Genomic DNA, 24,899 nt, shown 5'->3' on the forward strand with positions numbered 1-24,899 from the left:
GCACTGTATGTTCTATGTTCTTAGATGTAAAAACTGCCAGTCTTAGTGATGGCATCAATATGGCAGGGTCAACACCCAGTGTAGTTTAATTTCACACTAATGCCAGGGAGAGGGATGGAGTCAGTAGCCAGGGAACAGATTTTGGAGCATTGTCTGAAAATAATGGCTTTTGTCTTCCCATTGTATATTTAGAAGAAATTTCTGCTTATCCAGTATCAGCCGCCAGATAGCCAATCTGATAGTTGAGCAACCATAGAGGAGTCTAGGTAGATGATTGCGGTGCACATCGGAGTGTCATCCATGTACTTATGACAACTAACACTCTGCTTTCTGATGATATAACCAAGGGACACCACATAGAGAAGTAACATTGGGACAAGGATAGATTCTTGGGACACAAAAGGTAACGGTGCTAGAGTAGCAAGGTAAGCCACTGCAAGTGATTACCTAGCTACGATTAAATAGAAAGAATGGAACCAGGCGAGAGCATCCTACAGAGCTGGAGAACAAAGAGGTGTTGGAGGATGATGGTGCAGTCAACCATGTCAAAGTCTGCAGGCAGCTCATGAAGGACGAAGAGGGAATGTTTAGCTTAGTCACAGTCGTAAAGTCACTAACATCCTGTTTTGGATACTGTAGCAGGGACTGAAACCTGATTGAAGGAGATTTATACATGGGGTTTCAGGAAAGGTGGGACTGGATTTGGAAGGCCTTTGGAGAGAAAAGGGAGGTTGGAGATGCAACAGTAGTTTGTAAGGAAAGGTGGGGGGGTCAAGGGTTGATTTTTTTTTTTTTTAAGGGAGGGGATGTCAGCAGATTTAAAGTAAAGAGAGCCAAGAACGATTTTGACTAACATTGGTAAATTGGGTGGTCAGCCTCTAAACAGGAATACAAGCGAGGGAGCAACAAAGAACAAAGAAATGTACAGCACAGGAACAGGCCCTTCGGCCCTCCAAGCCCGTGCCGACCATACTGCCCGACTAAACTACAATCTTCTACACTTCCTGGGGCCGTATCCTTCTATTCCCATCCTATTCATATATTTGTCAAGATGCCCCTTAAATGTCCCTATCGTCCCTGCTTCCACTACCTCCTCCGGTAGCGAGTTCCAGGCACCCACTACCCTCTGCGTAAAAAACTTGCCTCGTACATCTACTCTAAACCTTGCCCCTCTCACCTTAAACCTATGCCCCCTAGTAATTGACCCCTCTACCCTGGGGAAAAGCCTCTGACTATCCACTCTGTCTATGCCCCTCATAATTTTGTATACCTCTATCAGATCGCCCCTCAACCTCCTTCGTTCCAGTGAGAACAAACCGAGTTTATTCAATCGCTCCTCATAGCTTATGCCCTCCATACCAGGCAACATTCTGGTAAATCTCTTCTGCACCCTCTCTAAAGCCTCCACATCCTTCTGGTAGTGTGGCGACCAGAATTGAACACTATACTCCAAGTGTGGCCTAACTAAGGTTCTATACAGCTGCAACATGACTTGCCAATTCTTATACTCAATGCCCCAGCCAATGAAGGCAAGCATGCCGTATGCCTTCTTGACTACCTTCTCCACCTGTGTTGCCCCTTTCAATGACCTGTGGACCTGTACTCCTAGATCTCTTTGACTTTCAATACTCTTGAGGGTTCTACCATTCACTGTATATTCCCTACCTGCATTAGCCCTTCCAAAATGCATTACCTCACATTTGTCCGGATTAAACTCCATCTGCCATCTCTCCGCCCAAGTCTCCAGACAATCTAAATCCTGCTGTATCCTCAGACAGTCCTCAGCGCTATCCGCAATTCCACCAACCTTTGTGTCGTCTGCAAACTTACTAATCAGACCAGTTACATTTTCCTCCAAATCATTTATATATACTACAAACAGCAAAGGTCCCAACACTGATCCCTGTGGAACACCACTGGTCACAGCCCTCCAATTAGAAAAGCATCCCTCCATTGCTACCCTCTGCCTTCTATGGCCTAGCCAGTTCTGTATCCACCTTGCCAGTTCACCCCTGATCCCGTGTGACTTCACCTTTTGTACTAGTCTACCATGAGGGACCTTGTCAAACGCCTTACTGAAGTCCATATAGACAACATCTACTGCCCTACCTGCATCAATCACCTTAGTGACCTCCTCGAAAAACTCTATCAAGTTAATGAGACACGACCTCCCCTTCACAAAACCGTGCTGCCTCTCACTAATACGTCCATTTGCTTCCAAATGGGAGTAGATCCTGTCTCGAAGAATTCTCTCCAGTAATTTCCCTACCACTGAAGTAAGGCTCACCGGCCTGTAGTTCCCGGGATTATCCTTGCTACCCTTCTTAAACAGAGGAACAACATTGGCTATTCTCCAGTCCTCCGGGACATCCCCTGAAGACAGCGAGGATCCAAAGATTTCTGTCAAGGCCTCAGCAATTTCCTCTCCAGCCTCCTTCAGTATTCTGGGGTAGATCCCATCAGGCCCTGGGGACTTATCTACCTTAATATTTTTTAAGGCACCCAACACCTCGTCTTTTTGGATCACAATGTGACCCAGGCTATCTACACCCCCTTCTCCAGACTCAACATCTACCAATTCCTTCTCTTTGGTGAATACTGATGCAAAGTATTCATTTAGTACCTCGCCCATTTCCTCTGGCTCCGCACATAGATTCCCTTGCCTATCCTTCAGTGGGCCAACCCTTTTCCTGGCTCCCCTCTTGCTTTTTATGTACGTGTAAAAAGCCTTGGGATTTTCCTTAACCCTATTTGCCAATGACTTTTCATGACCCCTTCTAGCCCTCCTGACTCCTTGCTTAAGTTCCTTCCTACTTTCCTTATATGCCACACAGGCTTCGTCTGTTCCCAGCCTTTTAGTCCTGACAAATGCCTCCTTTTTCTTTTTGACGAGGCCGACAATATCACTCGTCATCCAAGGTTCCCGAAAATTGCCGTATTTATCTTTCTTCCTCACAGGAACGTGCCTGTCCTGTATTCCTTTCAACTGCCACTTGAAAGCCTCCCACATGTCAGATGTTGATTTGCCCTCAAACATCCGCCCCCAATCTATGTTCTTCAGTTCCCGCCTAATATTGTTATAATTAGCCTTCCCCCAATTTAGCACATTCATCCTCGGACCACTCTTATCCTTGTCCACCAGTACTTTAAAACTTACTGAATTGTGGTCACTGTTACCAAAATGCTCCCCTACTGAAACATCTACCACCTGACCGGGCTCATTCCCCAATACCAGGTCCAGTACCGCCCCTTCCCTAGTTGGACTGTTTACATATTGTTTTAAGAAGCCCTCCTGGATGCTCCTTACAAACTCCGCCCCGTCTAAGCCCCTGGCACTAAGTGAGTCCCAGTCAATATTGGGGAAGTTGAAGTCTCCCATCACCACAACCCTGTTGTTTTTACTCTTTTCCAAAATCTGTCTACCTATCTGCTCCTCTATCTCCCGCTGGCTGTTGGGAGGCCTGTAGTATACGCCCAACATTGTGACTGCACCCTTCTTATTCCTGATCTCTACCCATATAGCCTCACTGCCCTCTGAGGTGTCCTCTCAAAGTATAGCTGTGATATTCTCCCAAACAAGTAGCGCAACTCCGCCTCCCCTTTTACATCCCCCTCTATCCCGCCTGAAACATCTAAATCCTGGAACGTTTAGCTGCCAATCCTGCCCTTCCCTCAACCAGGTCTCTGTAATGGCAACAACATCATAGTTCCAAGTAGTAATCCAAGCTCTAAGTTCATCTGCCTTACCCGTAATGCTCCTTGCATTAAAACATATGCACTTCAGGCCACCAGACCCGCTGTGTTCAGCAACTTCTCCCTGTCTGCTCTGCCTCAGAGCCACACTGTCCCTATTCCCTAGTTCTCCCTCAATGCTCTCACCTTCTGACCTATTGCTCCCGTGCCCACCCCCCTGCCATACTAGTTTAAACCCTCCCGTGTGACACTAGCAAACCTCGCGGCCAGGATATTTATGCCTCTCCGGTTTAGATGCAACCCGTCCATCTTATACAGGTCACACCTGCCCCGGAAGAGCTCCCAGTGGTCCAGATAACGGAAACCCTCCCTCCTACACCAGCTGTTTAGCCACGTGTTTGTCTGCTCTATCTTCCTATTCCTAGCCTCACTGGCACGTGGCACAGGGAGTAATCCCGAGATTACAACCCTCGAGGTCCTGTCTTTTAACTTTCTGCCTAGCTCCCTGAACTCCTGCTGCAGGACCTCATGCCCCTTCCTGCCTATGTCGTTAGTACCAATATGTACAATGACCTCTGCCTGTTTGCCCTCCCCCTTCAGGATTCCCTCTACCCATTCGGAGACATCCTGGACCCTGGCACCAGGGAGGCAACATACCATCCTGGAGTCTCTTTCACGTCCACAGAAGCGCATATCTGTGCCCCTGACTATAGAGTCCCTTATTACTATTACTCTTCTGTGCTTTGACCCTCCCTTCTGAACATCAGAGCCAGCCGTGGTGCCACTGCTCTGGCTGCTGCTGTTTTCCCCTGATAGGCTATCCCCCCCGACAGTATCCAAAGGGGTATATCTGTTCGAGAGGGGGTATTGGTTGGGGGACAGGTGGGACACACAACAGGATCAACTCAGATAAAGGATATGGGGAAATAGGACAGAAACTATAGAAAGAAGAGTTCGAGGCAGGGGGAACATTAGAGGAAGTTTAGACAGCTGGTTCAGTGAAAGGGAGAAATGTAGCAGAGGCAGCTGATTGGATGGGCTCAATCTTAGTGACAAAGAAATCCACAAGCTCCTTTGCACTTATTGTTGGAGGTCATGGTAGAGGGAACAAGGGTTTAAGAAGATGGTTGCAAAATGATTCTGGAATAGAGAACCGAGGATGGTTCTGGAATAGTGAGCTGTTTCAGCAGACACTAGCAGAACCCAACAGTGCTTAAAGTGGCCCAGCCAGATCTGGCACTGGATTGCTAAACCAGTTAACCCTCCGCACATTCAACTTTTCATCCCATGAATTTAAGGATTGGCCACCACAAGTGGAGGTGACAGCATGGTTGAGCAAATCAATAGTTGCACAAATACTGTGGTGAACTGACAGGGGAAGTGAATTTAGAAGTACAGAACTACATTAGAAATGGGGGCAGCAGTGGGCAACTTTGCCCCTCGAGCAGCTTCACTTTTCAACCACATCATAGCTGATCCGATGATTGTAGCTTTAACTCCATTTTCCCATTTGCACCCCATAATCTTTAAGACTCCCTTGTTGATCAAAAATCTAACTCGGCCATAAATATATAAATGACCCAGCCTCCACTGCTCTCTGGGAAGATAATACCAAAGATTAATAACCCTCCTAAAATAAGAAATTTCTCATCAGTCTTAAATGTCTTAGTTTGAACTGTGCCCCCTTGTTCCAGATCACCCGAGGGGAACCATCATCTCAGCATCGACCAGTCAAGCTCCTGGAAAATCTTATATGTTTCAATAATATTCCTTCTCATTCTATTAAACTCCAATGAGTATAGTCTGTATAACACTGCTTCAAATTTGAACAAACATTTACTCTGGTTCTCTTTCCACGATGCAGTCAGACCTGAATTTCTTTCCAGCTTTTTCAGCATCCATTTGCATATTGCTTTTATATCGGTTCAACCTGCTCACCCTTTCCTCTTAAGGCAACCCATTCGACCCAGGAATCAACCTTCTCCAACTGCTTTCAATGAAAGTATCTCTTTCCTGAACTGAGACTAAAACTGTCCACAATAGTGCAGGCATGGTAATCAATGCCCTGCATAATTGTAGCCAAACTTTCCTACTGTTATACACTTATATACACAATATAATAAACGCTTTTTGCAACTATTACCCGTTCCCTTTCAAGAGCTAAAGTACCCAAGAATACCAGTACCTGCGTCGAGGGTGTTACCCTCAATGGGGCCATCTTTTGCTGTACGTGTGCAATGCTTTGTTGTAGATTTTGTTGAAGGACTGCCTGGTGAGCAGCATTTTGCAACTGCCGCGTTGCATTATGAATGATTGTCAACGGCTGAGAAAAGACGGTCTGCTGCTGTGAAACAGTCGTTAGAATCTTAGGCTGACTAGGCCGGTTCACTGGAGAGGCCTGGGTGGAAATATTTATTTGCTGAACTTGAGCCGTGTTGCATGAATCAATCCTTTGGACAACACTCGCGTGTACCTGCTGCATCAGAGCATTACACTCAGGCACCTGCAATATTTGGTGTTGATCCGTAGCAAGCACTCGAGTGTCTGGAGGAAGGCATGATACCAAGTTACTCTTTTGCAAAATTTGATTTTCAGTAGGCTCGGAGTTCAATTGCACAACATTGGTTTTACTGAGTTGCGTTGCATGTTGCTGAGACTTGGTAACGTGGGCGATGACTTGCTGTAGCTCATCTGTCAGACCCACATGCTGCACGAACTGAGCATGTTGCTGCTGCTGATGGCTACCAAACATTTGAACCGCTTCACTTTCGCTTACTTCGACCAGTCCCTGTTGCTTTGCTAACTGTTCGACCAGTTGTTGCTGTTCCTCCGGGGTCAGCCCCGTGCCCTCCACGAAAGTGCCATCGGGCTGCACATAAATAATGGTGCTGGGGGTGGACTCGATGGAGATGCCCTCCAACTCCGCCGCCTCCACCATGAAGTCAGCCGCGCTCACCGCCGCCACGGCGCTGCCAGCCGGAGAGGCCTCCGCCAGCGAGTTAATGATGCCGTTGGCAGCCAGGAGGCCATGCCCGCCGCCGGGTAAAGTGCTGACCGCCCGAGTGTCCTCCACCACCACAATCCCCTCCGGCAGCACTTGGCACGGGTGGGCCTCGAACGGCTTTTGGGGGGCGTTGGCGCAGCCGGCCTCGACCACCGGGCCCCCCTCCAGGCGCTGGGTGCCATGTTGCTGCTGGGGAGCAGCCCCCTCCTGTGTTGTCAGCCTGCTCTCCTCCTCGTCCGCCATGTTGGCGGCCCTGCTCTCAGGCAGAGGGAGTCGGGAACGCCAGCACTAATTTCCCTATCGAGCTTTTTTTCAGCCCGGAGCCGGTGCCGAGTTCAAAACGGGGGGAGACCACCCCCGAGCAACGGCCGAAACCGAAAAAAATTGGCCAAAGCGGCGCGGGAAAGATTGATCCCCTTCCACAAAAAAGCCGTCGTTATGCGGACGTCACGGGTGTCGGCACAAGATGGCGGACAGCAGCGCTACGGGTGCCGACGGAGCTGAAAAAGATCGCGGCTGCTGACGTCGGGATTTCGCGTTCGCGGCTCTGACCGCCGTCTGTCCAACGGCTAAACTAATTGCGTCGTTCAGAGCAGAAAAAGGGCTGGAAGAACTCCAGTAGTTGAGAGTCCGCACCTTCCACGGGAGGTTTTTAAACATTAAACCGCATCTCCCCATCGATTTTAAAATCGGCCGAAACTAGAACTCATCTGTCAGGAGAGAAGCTGAAATTTTAAAATATTTCGTTTTTTAAAAACGGGAGCATGGGAAGGAAGAAAAACAAAATGCCGGGGAAAATATAATTCGTTGATTCGAATATTTGTCATCTAACACAGTAAAATAAGTAAGATAAATGAAACATTAACAACCTGAACATGAGGGGGAAAAAAAATGTAACCGCCCAACGTGGGGCTCGAACCCACGACCCTGAGATTAAGAGTCTCATGCTCTACCGACTGAGCTAGCCGGGCGCTAGCGAGCTAGCTTCCCATTCTCGCTCATAACCTCAAATCCACCTCTCTGAGGTCATTGACATTGCCTTGGACCTGGTGATGGGAAAATCTGCAAACGTTTAACGCGGGCTTCGTTTTCCAAAGTACAGATCCGCTGGTGTTCAGTATTCCGGTTCAGTGCAGCCGAAACGCAGGATCATTTCTCTTCCCGGGACCCCACTCTGCATTAACTTGCAACGTTTATTCCCCTCTCTCTGATTTTGGTCTCACCCAACATGTGAATGAATGCACTGGAAGTTACGAGAGTACTTGTTAAGTGGGCACTCGCGATTTGATTTGGATCCATATCTTTCATAGTCAGGAATACGACAGGCTGGGGAAGATTAGATGATACATGGCGGAACTGTCACGGAGCCCAGAGGAGGCCATTCGGCCCATTGTGTCGGCACCAGCCCTCCAAATGAGCATTATGACTTATGCATATATTAGGAAAGAGGTGGCAGTATGGGTTTCTCCTGGATGCAAAACTCTCGAGTCGTTGTCACATCTGTTCGAAATTTTACAAACGAGCATTAAATGGGCATGTTTTTCTGAATATCCGTCAGCAAAGTACAATATTTTCTATATGTGGGTTGTGGCCTCTGGAATCAGGGAGGGAACGCAAAGTTCATTGCCCCAGTTCACTGGATTCTTGATATCAGTGGTATTGTCGGGAAAGGAGATCACACACACACAGCCATTGGGGGGCAAGCAGCCCTTGTAAATTGAGAGAGAAGTATTGGGTTTCTTCACAAAAATCAGGCACCTTTCGAGTGGAAGATACAAATGCGATACAGTAACATCACAAAACAATAATTACTTGCAAAATAACGATTTTAACACAGAAAAGGGCCGCAGGGCAATTCACAGAGATGCAGTCGAAAGTGATAGATGCTGAGCCAAAGAGAGAGATATTGGGATATTGGCAGGGTAATGGATCAAAAGCTTTGCCAAAGACCTAGATTTTAAGCAGGGTCGTAAAGGTGGAGAGGGTGGTGAAATGACGGATGGATTTCGGCAGGCACAGGAGAATAATGAGTGAACAGATCTAAAAACTCCAGCGCTATTGAGGTTAAGGGACAGCGAATTAGCTGTGACACAGAGCACGGATCTGAAAACTGTTGGAAGATTTTGCATGGAAGCCTAATATCAACGGTTGTCTCCTTGAACAAAAGCGAGAGAAAAATACAATTCTGCTACTGCAACATCAACTTGCATTTTTTAAGTACCCTTAATCGAACAAAACAGCCCAAAATGCTTCAGAAAAGCAGAGGAAAATGGACACCAAGGCAAGGCAAAAATAGTGATTAGGATTGATGACTGTTCTGAGATGGCCCTTCTTATCTATGGACCCTAGGTGTGGTGTTTGGCTATTAGACAGACTGTAGTCATACTCTAAAGCTACTTGCTTTAACACTTGGTAATTAGTACTACATTTAGACAGGTTAGGCATGCTGCTCCTGAGCATAGTATTCCAACCTCTATCTCGCGAAAGTTTAACACATAGCTGACCAATCTCAATGATACATCATCATCTATGCCATATGTTATTATATTAGTATGTCCCTTCTGTTAACCTTTTATACCACCTTGATCAAAAACCTGGTTCAGGAGATGGGCTTTTAAGGAGAGCACCTGGAGGGATTTGGAGAGGGACGTCAAGAGTATGGGGCTTGTTAGTTGAAAACTCAGCCAATTGTGCACTGAAGGTGGGAGGAAGGGGTGAGATCATGGGGCTTTTAAGCTTGAGGATCAGACAACTTGGAAGCTGGTTTAGCACAGGGCTAAATCGCTGGCTTTGAAAGCAGACCAAGTCAGGCCAGCAGCACGTTTCAATTCCCATACCAGCCTCCCTGAACAGGTGCCGGAATGTGACAACTAGGGGCTTTTCACAGTAACTTCATTTGAAGCCTACTTGTGACAATAAGTGATTTTCATTTCATTTCATTTCAATAGGGGTTAGTGATTACAGGGCGTGAGCACGGCTTGCAACGGCAGAAAAATTGTGGGTGAAGTGAGGATTACAGAGGTTGAAAGATGAGAAGTGGAGCTACTGCATTGGAATAACCCGACCCAGGACTGGCAAAGATGGACATAGAGGTTTCAGCAGCGGATAGGCCGAAGTGGAGACATTAAGAAGCAGGTCTCTCTGAGGGGTGCGGAGGTAACCGATGGGAAAAAAGAGTGTGTATGTCACAGTTCAGATGGTATTAGCACACCCGGTTCCAGAAGCAGCCTGAGTGGCAAACACAATAATTTAGAGCTTCTCAATAACCTATCAATTTACTTACTGATTTTGCTATTTTATTCCCTTAGGAATGTGATATTAAAGCCACAACTTCCAGATCGATTAACCTATTTTTAAAAAAGTTTGCCGTCTATTTGAATGGCAGATGTTTCATTCTCATGAAAGTACACCCCACATTTAAAATAATATTACGCAGCATTGTAGAACACAAGTAGGACATTTGGGTCAACTGCTATTAAATCCTCCACACAACTGCTATTAAATCCTCCACACACTCCCAGCTGACTTTATCCGATAACTTTATCATCATTTTGTTGCCGATTATGATTTTTTTTTAAACGGGCCAGTCATGCCAGAAAAGCTGGCTTTAACAAAGCGACGTGATCCTAAATATCAGGCAAGGAACTGCATGGAATGACACCGTGACTTACTCCCGGATATTGAATCTCCAATTTTGACTTGGCCTGGGAATCATGTGGGCAGAGGTCAAGGTAAACGGCAATCTCTCCTGACCTCAGCACGGTAGTATGGGGCCAATGTGATTTTAATTTCTGTGCATGTGTTGGAGGACAACAGCAGCTGACTGGCTGGCAGGCAGGAGCTATAAGGAAGGTGCAGGAAACAAAAGGAAGAGCGCCTGCACTCAGGTGAGTTCCAGGGAGGGTCCTGTGATCATAGGGAGGGAGGGGGAGGGGGTGACAGACAACCCCCAGATTAAAATCAATACTTGCAGGAAGAGATGAGTGGGACCTGGACCTTCAGTGCATAAGGCCCAGGGACAATTTTAAATAATAACAGAAAATTTTGGAAGAACTCAGCAGGCCTGCCAGCATCTGTGGAGAGAGAAACTGAGTCAATGTCTCGAGTCTGAATGATTCTTCCTCGAATATTATTAACTAATCTTCTCTGCACAGATGCTGCCAGATCTGCCAGCATTTTTTTTGCTGTATTTTGCTTTTACTTTAGGGGCAATTTAACCATGTTTCTGCTGAAGAGATGGAGGGGAGGGGGGTGTAATATCAACAATGCATGAATCAAATTTACTTTACTTCAGCATGGATCGCTCAAAGCCTCTGCCTAAGTAAACAGCGAACTGATATTTGCATATTTTGCATGTGACTATACTACAAAAGCATGTTGTTGGCTTGGGAGGTCCTGTGGCCGTGAGATGAGTTTATATAATCCACGAACTTTGAGCGGAACACTCAGCAAACTATTCCCAAGGAAAACTTTTAGCCTCCCTCGGATTTCCCAAATATGTAAACCAGTAGGAACCAGCTGCGAACCAACTGCTATCAATGCTTGTGGCAGTAAAGATAGGTTAAATAATCAAATATTATCATAAACAGCTCTTTCAGAATGTACTCAATATCATAAACTCACACCCCATTCTTACATTATTTAGTATGCTACATGTTAGCGCACTTAAAACCAACATCAGCAATGAATTAAATACCATCCTTTCACTTGGAATAGATGTATCAAAGCTTTTGCAATGACCAGGGTCTTATTCCTGTCCCTGGAACAGTCAGGCATCTCTGGGCAGGCTCACACATAGGTTATCTATGTCTTGCATTGTTTTGGGAACTTTAGGAATTAAAAATTAATCTAATTTACACTGCTGGGAGTAACAAATCAGGATAATTTAAAATGTGTGTTCTTTTTCTTTTACTTTTAAATATTTTAATTTCTTAGTTATAAAATTACTTGAAATGGAGGAGGCTGATTGACTGAGTTGGACTGAGGAGGTCATATGCCTGACCAGATTTGGCAACCTCACATCGTGTTTTACCAGAATTTTTAAAAAATATTAAGTGTGTGAACAAATATACCACTATTAATGTGAAAATCAACCAACAGCTTGTGGCGAGGAAGAAATACCCTGTGCATCATGCATTATGGCCAATCATTGGCTGATTATCACTGCTCTATCATGAGCTCTGAGAAGATAGTATCTTGCCCAGAACCTCCCAGTGATTTTCAATTAAGTTGCTGCATTTTTACATTAGTTGCACATTAAACATGCCACAGGAAGTTAAAACTAAAAATGAACATGTACGTATCCTATTCATAATTTGGTAATTGTTAATGGCTGCCATTCAACCTCCTTCATCAGAAAGCGAACAATTAAAAATGTAAAATCACACTTCTTCAGGTTGTCCTTGTTGACGGGGTTGATCACACCATCCTTCTCCAACACCGCTCCACCATTGTCCGGCTGGGTGTCATTGCATTCAAATGATTTTCTTCTTCGCTATCTAATTGTAACCAAAGAACCATGGCTTTGCTCCCTGCTCCTGCACAGCTACCTCATGGTTGGATTATTGGCCTCCTCCTATTTTGCACCTACAAAGCTGCCTCTCGGCGACATCATCTCAAAACACAGCATCAGTTTCCACACATACACTGCTGCCACTCTGCTCTACCTATTCACCACCACTCTTGACAGCTCCACTAACTCTAAACTGTCAAATGGCTTGTCCAACATGCAGTATAACCGGAATGACAGTCACTGTGCAGCTTGTTTCAATTTGACAGTAGACACTGTGATTTGCCTTCTTTATGAAAAGAGCCTGGAGGGTGCCTAACAGTCTGGCTTACTGATTTGCAGTTCATACACATGGTATTTAATCAAAATCCACAGTGAGAGGCATGACCGATAAGAAGTTGAAATCACATTCTGAATAAAATTAAAGCTAACTCAAATATACCTTTTTCACATGTCATCTAAATCCAATATTCTGTAAACGTACTGATACGAATGCAAGATAAAGCAAGAATCTGCTTTGAAATTGTAGCTTTCAGGGCTGTAGGCTATGCCAAAGTGCTACACGACCAATGTAGCATTATATGTCCAAAGTGTTGTAATTTTGTAATGTAGGGGCATGTGGCAGTCAATTTGCTCACAACATGACACAAACAGCATTGAGATATTTGTCCTTGTGATGTTTGTTAAGGGAATGTTGGTTAAGTAGCTAAGATATGGACTTCCGGTGACGGCGGGCGGGAGGCAGCCGCACGTTGGAGGGCTCTCGCTCAGGAATAGAATTTTCGGGGTTTTGATGCCCGCTCCCAGGGGCAACGGATGCTGAAAAAGTTGTAGGAGGACACAGGGAGGAGAAATGTCCAAGCTTTCGAAAAAAACGGCCGTGAAAAAGGGGGCTAATGAAACTCCGCCGGTGAGTGGTAAAGTCGGCGTGGGCACTACAAGGAAAGCGGAGGCTGGGGCGTCGGTGGAGGCCGCATTGCTCACAGCATAAGGAATGACTAAGGTGATAGCTGTGGAACTTGAAAAACAGTTCACAAAGCACATGGAAGCGATGAAGAAGGAGATGGGGGCAGTATTAGACAGGAATTGAATAATCTAGATTGGGGGCAGATGTTTGAGGGTAAATCAACATCTGACATGTGGGAGGCTTTCCACTGTCAGTTGAAAGGAATTCAGGACCGGCATGTTCCTGTGTGAGAATTCTTCGAGACAGGATCTACTCCCACTTGAAAGCAAATGGACTTATTAATGAGAGGCAGCACAGTTTTGTGAAGGGGAGGTCATGTCTCACTAACTTGATAGAGTTTATCGAGGAGGTCACAAAAATGATTGATGCAGGTAGGGCAGTGGATGTTGTCTATATGGACTTCAGTAAGGCCTTTGACAAGGTCCCTCTTGGCAGACTGGTACAAAAGGTGAAGTCACACGGGATCAGGGGTGAACTGGCAAGATGGATACAGAACTGGCAAGGTCATAGAAGGCAGAGAGTAGCAATGGAAGAGTGCTTTTCTGATTGGAGGGCTGTGACTAGTGGTGTTCCGCAGGTATCAGTGCTTGGACCTTTGCTGTTCGTAGTATATTGTCATGTGCGGGTACCTTTAAGACATGGATGTTTAAGCAATGTACCTTTAAGAAAACAGTGATGTCAGAGAGTGGGTGGAGCTGAGGTCAGGTCAGCCATTTTGCAGTTTAGTTTTGCAGTTGGAAAAAACAGTTTGTGTGTGTCTGTGTGTTTCCAGAGAGCTGCAGGAAGAAAGCAAGGTGCTGGAGCTGAAGTCAACCAAGCTAATATATCTCTGCCATTCTACAGAAAATATATATATCCTTTAACCTGATGTGATACTGTTTAAAGGTGTTAAGTCTCTTGGAAGTTTGAAGGAATATTTTAAGGAAGTATTTACTGTTGCAATATTTTCTGAGTTATCTTTGAAGTAAGGGGTGTTAAGAGATCCAATGTTTATTTAAGATGTGAAGTTGCTTTCATGGAATAAACAGTGTTTTGTGTTTAAAAACCCACATGTCAATAATTGTAATCCCACACCTAGGGGGAAAGCCGTGTGCTCGGAAAAGCAACAAATCCATTAAAGGGAGAGGTTGGTAGAACTCCATGATACGTTTTTGGGTTCTGAAAACACCTCGCCCATAACAATTGGGGGCTCGAGGGGGATAAAAGTCTATCTATTGGATTGGCTTTTGTGAACTTAAAGACAGTGAAGGATTGTTGCTTTTCAGGTGTGGTATTTTAGTTTAAGTGAGGAGAGTGTTGTGACCAATGGCTATTTCAGAGGCTCAGAAGTTGTTTGGGGTGGAGAATGTCACATGTAGTACTTTACAGACAGAAATGAAAAGCAGACTGTTAGATTTGGCAAGAACATTGCAGTTAACATTACCTGACAAAATGTGAAAAGATGAGGTAATTATGGCGGTGGTTAAGCATTTAAAGTTGCCTGAGATAGAGTTTGACTCATTGGAAATGGCAAAAATTCAGTTACAAATTAAACAAATGGAACATGAGAAAGAATTAAAGCGGCTTGAATACGAGAGTGAGAGAGAGGAAAAAGAAAGAGAAAGAGAGAGAGGAAAAAGAGAAAGAGAGAGAGAGTAAAAAGAAAGAGAAAGAGAGAGAGAGGAAAAAGAAAAGGAGAGAGAAGAAAGGAGAAAAGAAAGAATAGCCCCAGCAGAACAAAAAGAATAAGAAAGGGAGATACCATTTCAGGGAAAAAGATAAAGAGAGGGAGTTTGAGCTTCAGAAAATGGCCATGAAACATGACAATCAGTTAAATTGGCAGCCGTAAAGGGAAATGTACAATTGGATGATAGCGATGAGGATAGTGAGAAAGAGCGCCATAGTCGAAGGCTTGGTGGGAATCTATTTAAATATGTCCAAGCATTGCCAAGGTTTGACGAGAAGGAAGTGGAAGCCTTTTTCATTTCATTTGAGAAGGTAGCTAAACAAATGAAATGGCCACAGGACATGTGGATGTTACTGATTCAAACAAAGCTAGTAGGTAGAGCTAGTGAAGTGTTTGCATCACTACCGGAGGAGGTATCTGGACATATGAGGAGGTGATGAAATCCATCTTAAGTGCATGTGAGCTAGTGCCTGAAGCTTACAGACAAAGGTTTAGAAATTTAAGGAAAGAATTTGGTCAAACATACATGGAGCTTGAAAGGCTCAAACAGAGTAATTTTGATAGGTGGATAAGAGCTTTGAAAATTGACCAAACGTATGAAGCTCTCAGAGAAATTATACTTTTGGAGGAGTTTAAAAATTCAATTCCTGATGTAGTGAGAACTCATGTGGAAGAACAGAGGGTTAAAACTGCGAGATTAGCAGCGGAAATGGCAGATGATTATGAATTAGTTCATAAATCAAAGATTGGTTTCTGACATCAGTTTCAGCCGGTGAGGGATAGAAACTGGGGACATGAGAAATACTCAAGTGGTAAAGGTAAAAGTGATCTGATGGGAGACAATAAAGAGAGTGTACCTCAGATTAAAAATGAAATCCAGGAGGGTGGAAAAGAAATGAAAAGTTTCAAATGTTTTCACTGTAATAAACTAGGCCATGTAAAGTCACAGTGTTGGTGGTTGAAGAAAAGCACTGGGAAAGCGGATGTGGTAAAACAGGATAAGACAGTGGGGTTTGCCACGTGCAGTAGATGTTATGTGATATATACACCTGAATCACTCTGTAGATGTCCCTAGTGGAAAGAGGCGGAGTGTGAATGCCTTGTGCCTTTTATAGTGGGAAACCACCCTCAAGTGTTCTGCCTGCTGATTGGTTATGTCCTGTTCTCTGTGATCATTAGCTGCCTGTCTGTATCTCATTATGTGCATGTCTGCATATCATGACATCTCCCCTTTTGAAATGTTTTTCTGTAGCAGATGTGAAAGTATTTACATGTGTAGGCCGAAAAACTAACTTATTTACATACAATGAAAGATGGCAACATATGTACATGTGAAAACAGGTGTCTAATGCGCGAAAACAGAACATGGCTAACAAAACAAACGTTCATAAGTCCAGTCTCTGGGGCTTGCGTCTGATCCTGGTCGACCGCCGGAGAGGTGGTGGTGGGGACGACGGCGCCTTGATGGGCGGGGTTGCAGCCGGACTGGTGGCCTCGTGGTTCAAGGTGTCAGGAGGTGGCACAATAACAGATGGAAACAACGAAGAATGTGGTTGCGGGCGGGCAACTGTGCACAGTGCCTGTCTGTTTCACCGCACAACAGAGCCATCAGCCATACGCACAACGTACGATCGAGGAGCAGCCTGTCGAACAACAACCGCTGGAGCTGACCAGCCTCCATCAGGTAGCTTGATCCGAACAGCATCCGCCGAGGATAGCACAGGCAAATCGATGGCATGACCTTCATAGCCCTGCTTTTACCAGTCCCTGAGTTGCTGCACCTTCTGCAGCACTGGGAGGTGATCCAGATCAGGCAAGTGTATGGCTGGAAGAGTCGTCCGCAGGTCCCTGTTCATCAGGAGTTGAGCCGGTGATATGCCGGTAGACAGAGGGGTTGCCCTGTACGCAAGCAGCGCAAGGTTGATGTTAGAAGCAGAATCCGCAACCTTGCAGATGAGCTGCTTCACTATGTGCACCCCTTTCTCAACCTGCCCGTTGGACTGCGGGTAATGTGGGCTGGAAGTGACGTGATGAAACTGATATAACTGGGCAAATCTTGACCACTCTTGGCTGCTGAAGCAAGGACCGTTGTCACTCATGACAGTGAGTGGAATACCATGCCTGGAGACCGTCTCCTTACAGGCCTCGATGACGGGCTTGGATGTGAGGTCCGAGAACTTCATGACTTCTGGGTAGTTGGAAAAATAATCAATGATTAGCACATAATCACGACCATTGGCGTGAAAAAGGTCGATGCCCACCTTGGACCACGGGGAGGTCACGATTGTGCTGCTAAAGCGTCTCCTTGCTCTGTGCTGGCTGGAAGCGCTGACAGGTCGGACAGTTGAGGACCATATTTGAGATGTCCTGACTAATCCCAGGCCAGTAGACAGCTTGCCTGGCTTTGCACCTGCTCTTCTCGACACTCAGATGTCCCTTGTGGATTTGCCGAAGCACCAAGCTCTGGAGACTAAGTGGAATGACAATGCGGTCCAGCTTGAGGAGGATACCATCAACTGTTGCTCTGTTTATTTGGGTCTAAATATGGCGGTCAATATGGTCGCCTTCCTTAATCCTAATTACGTTTGCTTTAGAGTCCCCAGGTATCTTTCGATACCGCCACAAGGTTCAAACCCGAATACTGATCAAAGAGCCGATACACCAGTTAGTTAGTTCAAAGTCAATACTATTTATTTACATACACAGCAATATCTACTCATGCACGAATGACTACAGACTAAACTATCACCACTGCTAAAGCCTATACTTAGCTTCGGGCACCCACTCAGTCAGAGGAACAATGGCCGTTGTTCGGATCTGAGGTTGCTGGGGTCAAAGTGGTGAAGGGGAACAGCTAAGGTCGTCCGCCTGGTAGCGAGCGCTGACCTTGGACTTACTTGCTTCTGGTGTAGCTGGTGGACGGGTCACTCCGCTTTGAGAGCCGATTCCAAGGGAACGATTCTCTCTCGGGGCCTTCTTCTTATACCCGAAGGCGGCTTCGCGCACTTTTGGGCGGGCCTTGAACTTGGCCCCAATCAATTGGGCCGTATCTTGATCACTTGTATTGATCTTGACCAATAAAGGGGTGGGTGCCCTGATGGCTGGGCGTGTCCTGGGCATTGGCCTGGCTTTGTTTGTGCTTTCGGTTTGGGGAACTGGCGCCGTGAGGTCTGGAGCCAGATCAGTTATTTGAGTATCTCCCTTTGTTCTCGGAGGTGGGCCATCAATATGCTAATGGACCTACAGTTTCAGTCTCGTCTGGGAGCTGCGGTTCCAATACACGTACAGGCTCAGTGCCTGCCTGCTTTCTTAGCATTGTCCATAGTTCCCTGCAATCTTTGCAAACATCCATTTTGTATTCTGGAAGTGGCCATCCCAGATGGCTACACAAACACCGTCAGGTCGTCCTTCACATTGAAGAATTGAGGGCACTTCCCTTTTTGCCAGCCATTGGCGAGGTGGCGCATGACACACTGCAGAAGAGGGTCTTTGGCTGTCTCGTTGCGAATGCGGATCACCTTTTCATCCGACACTGGGAGGTTGTAGTATACAAACTTCTGTTTGTAGTATATATAAATGATTTGGAGGAAAATGTAACTGGTCTGATTAGTAAGTTTGCAGACGACACAAAGGTTGGTGGAATTGCGGATAGCGATGAGGACTGTCTGAGGATACAGCAGGATTTAGATTGTCTGGAGACTTGGGCGGAGAGATGGCAGATGGAGTTTAATCCGGACAAATGTGAGGTAATGCATTTTGGAAGGTCTAATGCAGTTAGGGAATATACAGTGAATGGTAGAACCCTCAAGAGTATTGAAAGTCAAAGAGATCTAGGAGTACAGGTCCACAGGTCATTGAAAGGGGCAACACAGGTGGAGAAGGTAGTCAAGAAGGCATACGGCATGCTTGCCTTCATTGGCCGGGGCATTGAGTATAAGAATTGGCAAGTCATGTTGCAGCTGTATAGAACCTTAGTTCGGCCACACTTGGAGTATAGTGTTCAATTCTGGTCGCCACACTACCAGAAGGATGTGGAGGCTTTAGAGAGGGTGCAGAAGAGATTTACCAGAATGTTGCCTGGTATGGAGGGCATAAGCTATGAGGAGCGATTGAATAAACTCGGTTTGTCCTCACTGGAACGAAGGAGGTTGAGGGGCGACCTGATAGAGGTATACAAAATTATGAGGGGCATAGACAGAGTGGATAGTCAGAGGCTTTTCCCCAGGGTAGAGGGGTCAATTACTAGGGGGCATAGGTTTAAGGTGAGAGGGGCAAGGTTTAGAGTAGATGTACGAGGCAAGTTTTTTACGCAGAGGGTAGTGGGTGCCTGGAACTCGCTACCGGAGGAGGTAGTGGAAGCAGGGACGATAGGGACATTTAAGGGGCATCTTGACAAATATATGAATAGGATGGGAATAGAAGGATACGGCCCCAGGAAGTGTAGAAGATTGTAGTTTAGTCGGGCAGTATGGTCGGCACGGGCTTGGAGGGCCGAAGGGCCTGTTCCTGTGCTGTACATTTCTTTGTTCTTTGTTTGTCTTTGTTGCTAGCCAGCAGCTGCACCTGTGATTCAATCTGTTGGATGAATGCCGGCGGGTCAGCAGGCAAGGTTATGGAGTGGGACGAGGCATCCGCAATAATGAGCTCCTTGCCAGGTGTGTACACAAGTTCAAAGTCGTACCTTCTGAGTCTGAGGAGGATGCGCTGCAGCCGGGGCGTCATGTCGTTCAGGTCTTTGTGCATAATGTGGACCAGAGGCCTGTGGTCCGTCTCGATGGTGAATGTCGGCAGGCCGTAGACATAATCGTGGAACTTGAGAATTTCAGTGAGAAGGCCCAGGCATTCCTTTTCAATTTGGGCGTAACGCTGCTCGGTGGGTGTCATAGCCCGTGATGCGTAGGCAACTGGTGCCCAGGATGAGGTGTCATCGCGCTGGAGCAACACTGCGCCAATGCCGTCTGGCTCGCATCTGTCAAGATTTTCGTTTCCCTGCCAGGGTCAAAAAATGCCGATACAGGTGCAGTGGTGAGCTTGGCTTTCCGCTCCAACCACTCTGCTTGATGAGCTGCCTGCCACTCAAAGGCTTTTTCACCAGGTGTCTGAGGGCTCTGGTGTGTGAGGCCAGGTTTGGGATAAACCTGCCCAAAAAGTTTACCATGCCTAGGAAGCGCAGCACCGCCTTTCTTGTATTCAGGAGTCTTCATGGCTTCGATGGCCTTGACCTTGTCTGTGTCCGGGCACACACCCTGCTGAGATATCTGGTCACCTAAGAACTTAAGTGTCGACATGCCAAAGGAACACTTGGTCCTGTTCAGCTTGAGACCATTGGCATGGACACGGCGGAATACCTGCTGGAGACGAGAGATGTGCTCTTCGGGGGTTGTGGACCATATGATAACGTCGTCCACATACACATGAACCCCATCAATGCCCTCCATCATCTGCTCCATGATTCTATAGAAGGTCTCTGAGGCCGAGACAATGCCGAACAGCATACGATTATAGTAGTACCTGCCAAACGGTGTGTTGAAGGTGCAGAGCCTTCTGCTGGACTCATCCAGCTGGATTTGCCAGAATCCATGTGACACATCTAACTTTGTGAAAAACTGGGTGTGTGCCATCTCACTTGTGAGTTCCTCCCGCTTCAGGATGAGGTAGTGTTCCCGCGTTATATTCTGGGTGAGATCATTGGGATCAATGCCGATGCGCGGCTCCCCCGAAGGCTTTTTTACACATACTATCGAGCTGACCCAGTCAGTCGGTTCTGTAACTTTGGAAATTATGCCCTGGTCCTGAAGATCCTTTAGCTGCACCTTCAGGCGCTCCTTCAGTGGAGCCGGGACACGGCGTAGAGCGTGGACCACAGGCGTGGCATCAGGCCGTAGCAGGATCTTGTACCAATATGTCAGAGTGCCCATCCCGTCAAACACATCCGGATACTGAGCGAGGATGTCGTCAATGCCGACTTGAAGATCCACTTTGGGGGAGGTCATTGTGTAGACCAGCTGCACAAGGTTTAGCTGATTGCATGCATGTGCATCGAGCAGGGAGGCCCTATCTGGCTTGACGATTTCAAACCTTAGCCTTGCGTGAATGCTCCTGTTGGAGACGAGCAGATGGCAGGATCCCAGTGCTGTGGTGGCATTGCCGTTATAGTCCAGGAGCTGGCAGGCTGCTGGAAGGAGCTTGGGTGGCTTCTTGATGTGGTTGAAATCTGAAAGGAGATTGGCAGAAGCATCTGTGTCCAGCTTGAACTGGATAGAGCATTGATTTACTTGCACGCCATTCATCCGCAGAATCCACAGTGAGGATGGGCATGTCCGTGTCGTGATGATGTCAGTGAGGCATGTTCAAGTGTGGTAATGATGCCCACATGGGAGGGGGACTCCAGGCAATCGTCCTCTGGATCCGTTGTACTGCCAGGATCAGAATCCTGTAAACCTTGTTGGACACTCCGAACGCGCCTGCATTGGAGTTGGGAACGCTGGCCCTTGACTGGTGGTGCAGACCTGCACAAGGCTGCATAGTGTTCAGGCTTCCCGCAATTTAAACATCGCCTGACTCTTCTAGGGCAGTGTTTCTTTAAGTGGGCGGTGCCGCAGTTCGGGCACGTCATGACGTCGTTATGCTCCGTGCGTCGTCGCACATGCGCAGTGCGATCGGCAGACGTTCGCACCTGCGCAGTGTGGTGATCGGCTGCTTCGTTATCCCATTCGCATCGCGCATGCGTGGGGTTCTGGGAAGAGTGCGCAAAATGGCCGCTTTCATCAATGCTGAGGCGCTGCATCCGGGCGATGACCTGCACAACTCTCTGCCTCGTGGGAGGCAAGTTTCTCATTTTAAGGCGATTTGCATTGGGAATACCGATTTTTGGCGTGCCCAAGCACTGTACATGTTTGAATCACGACTGACAGGGTCATATGCTTGATTTTCAGTAGCTGCTCTCTCAGAGGATCAGAGTGAACTCCAAAAACGATTTAGTCTCTGATCATGGAGTCAGCAATATCACCAAAGTTGCAGGACAGCGGTAGTAGACGGAGATTAGTTAAGAAGGAGTTGAAAGATTCATCTTTACCTTGTAGGCGTTGTTGGAATATGTAGCGCTCGAAGATTTCATTGGTGTCCACTTCACAATGACTATCAAACTTGTCCAGGATGGTCTGAAACTTTGTCTTGTCCTGGCCTTCGGTGAAGTTAAACGAGTTGAAGTGTTGGATGGCTTGATCCCCCGCAGTTGAGAGAAGCGCGATCTTTCTTGCATCAGACGCACCCGCGAGGTCTGAGGCTTCGATGTACAGCAGAAACCTTTGCTTGAAAGTCCACCAGTTGGCACTGAGATCGCCGGAGGTCCGCAGCTGTTGAGGAGCCTGGATCTTCTCCATGGTGCCGGGATACATTTACTGGTCGTCACGGAACATATTGAGGTAAACCACCTAGGGATAGCAGTCTTCTGGTACCATGTCGTGTTAAGCACACTGAGATAACACGAGCTGCAACTGGATGCAGCTATAATTAAAAGATACCCCAGACCTTGAAGTTAGTTCAATTTGATTTATTGAACCTGACACACAGTTAGCTCAGTTCTCTGTGCGTTCGACTCTCTGCTAACCTAAGTGTGATTACTCTGTCTGACTAAACCAGACTAGCTCTTATCCACGTGCTGTAGATGTTTTGTGATATATACACCTGACTCACTCTGTTGATGTCCGAATTGGAAAGAGGCAGAGAGTGAGTGCCTCGTGCCTTTTATAGTGGGAAACCACCCCCAAGTGTTCTGCCTGCTGATTGGTTATATCCTGTTCTCTGTGTTCATTAGCTGCCTGTCTGTATCTCATTATGTGCATGTCTGCATATCATGATAACCTGAACAGACATGACCTCAATTTAACATTTCATTTGAAAACAGCGCCTCTGACAGATTGCATTGAAGGGGAATAAATAAATATAATCAATGGCTTGTACAACACTGAAGAAGGCCATTCAGTCCATTGAGTCTGTGCTGACTCATTTGAAGAGCAATCCAGTTAGTCCGACTCCCCACGTTTTTCCCATGTCGCTGCAATGTATTTCTCCAAGTATTAATCCAATTCCCTTTGCAATCTACTGTTCAATTGGTGTATTCCAAATTTGCTCATTGTGTAAAAAGGGTTTCACACATGTCACCTCTGGTTTGCCGATCTCCTTAACTCTGCGTCTTGTGGCTATCATGATACTAGATTGAAGGAAGCGACTTATAATTTTGCCAAAATGTGTAGCAAACCTGAAGATTGAAAGGAATTTAGAAGTATCAAAGAATGGTCAAGAAATTAATGAATAGAAACAAAAAAGAATATTCAGTAAATGGGCAAGATACATAAAAGGCATTGCAAGAGCTTCGATCGGTAAATAAACAAGGAAGGATATACTTGCCTTTGACAGAGTGCAACACATGTTCACTATATTGATTTGTGAGCTGGATGCTTGATTTAATGAGTAGTAAATAAGGCTCACATTTACTAGTATTTAGAAAAGTAAGAACTGATCTCATTAAACATAAAATGCTCAGATGGCTTGACAGGGTAAATGCTGGCAGGTTTCTTCAGGTTGGGGGGGGGGGTGTCTAGAACTAGTGGCGGGATTCTCCCGCAATTGGCGGGGTGTCGAGCGCTGGAGGGGTTGACGCCTCACCAACCGGCGCTGAAGGGCCGCCGCTGGCCGGCGTGACTTGGTGCATGCGCAGGACTGCCGGTGTGTTCTGGCGCATGCGCAGAACCGCTGGCATGTTTCCTGTGCATGCGCAGGGGGTTTCTTCTCCGCGCCAGTCATAGCGGAGCCTTACAGAGGCCGGCTCGGAGGGAAAGAGTGCCCCCACGGCACAGGTCCCCCCGCAGATCGGTGAGCCCAGATCGCGGGCCTCCGGATCCCCCAACGACCCCCCCTCGAGGACCCCACTAGACGGCCGACAAGCCAGGTCCCGCCGGGATGGATCATGTCCATTTTACACCGGCGGGACTGGCCGAAAACAGGCAGCCGCTCGGCCCATCGGGGCCCGAAGAATTGCCGGGGGGGGGCGCTGCCAACGGCCCCCGACCGGCACGGTGCGATCCCCGACCCCGCCCGAAAACCGGTGCTGGAGAATTCGGCAGCCGGCATCGGAGCAGCGGGGCGGGATTCACGCCACCCCCCCCCCCCCCCCCCCCCCCCACCGGCGATTCTCCGACCTGGCGAGGGGTTGGAGAATCCCGCCCCAGGAGTTTCAAAAGAATGGGTTGGCTATTTAGGAATGAGGTGAGGAGAAATTTCTTCACCCAAAGACTTATGAATATTTGGAACTCTTTATCCCAGAGGGCTATGAATACTTCTCAGTCATGGAGTATATTCAAGTCAGAGATCAACAGATTTTGGATACTAATGGAATCATGGGATATAGAGGTACTGCAGGAAGTTGGGTCAAGGTAGAAGGTAAGCCATGATCTGCAGTGATGAACCTATCTCTTAACTCCTCAAATGCATTGGATAAGCTATCTGTACATAAAGTTATAAAAGCACCAGGGGCAGATGAGGTGCATTCAAGAATATTGAGGGAAGTGAGAGTGGAAATTACAGAAGCACTGTCCATAATTTTTCAATCTTCGTTAGACTAAGGGGTGGTCCTGGAGGACTGCAGATTTGCAAACGTAACACCCTTGTTCAAAAATGTGTGTAAACATAAGCACAGCAACTACAAGCCTGTCACTTTAACTTTGGTGGTGAGGAAATATCTAGAAACAATAATTTGGGACAAAATTAACAGTCACGTGGACAAATGCGAGTTAAGGCCTTTGACAAGGTACCGCATGGGAGGTTGTTGCAAAAGGTTAAATCTCACAGAATCCAGGGCGAGGTAGCCAATTCGATACAAAATTGGCTTGGCGACCGAAGCCAAAGGATAGTTGTGGAGGATTATTTTTCAAACTGGAGGCCTGTGACCCGCGGTGCGCCTCAGGGATCAGTGCTGGGTCCACTGTTATTAGTGATATATATAAATGATTTGGATGAGAATGTAGGAGGCATGGTTAGTAAGTTTGTAGATGACACCAAG

General features: G+C 46.8%; 1 protein-coding gene and 1 non-coding gene across 2 annotated transcripts in view; both read right to left on the minus strand.

The window, feature by feature from the left end:
• Nucleotides 1-7,159, minus strand: part of znf839 (zinc finger protein 839) — a 55,840-nt gene extending 48,681 nt beyond the window's left edge. Inside the window, exon 1 of the mRNA XM_072490438.1 lies at nt 5,879-7,159. Coding sequence (XP_072346539.1) covers nt 5,879-6,940 — 1,062 coding nt within the window. The 5' untranslated portion in view covers nt 6,941-7,159. The remainder of the gene's footprint in view (nt 1-5,878) is intronic.
• A 436-nt stretch (nt 7,160-7,595) lies between these two features.
• On the minus strand, nt 7,596-7,668 carry trnak-cuu (transfer RNA lysine (anticodon CUU)). The gene has a single exon. It is a non-coding gene; the product is annotated as a tRNA-Lys (tRNA).
• Nucleotides 7,669-24,899: the final 17,231 nt, after the last annotated feature.

Source organism: Scyliorhinus torazame, chromosome 2 (genome assembly GCF_047496885.1).
Source record: "Scyliorhinus torazame isolate Kashiwa2021f chromosome 2, sScyTor2.1, whole genome shotgun sequence".
Lineage (NCBI taxonomy): Eukaryota > Metazoa > Chordata > Chondrichthyes > Carcharhiniformes > Scyliorhinidae > Scyliorhinus > Scyliorhinus torazame.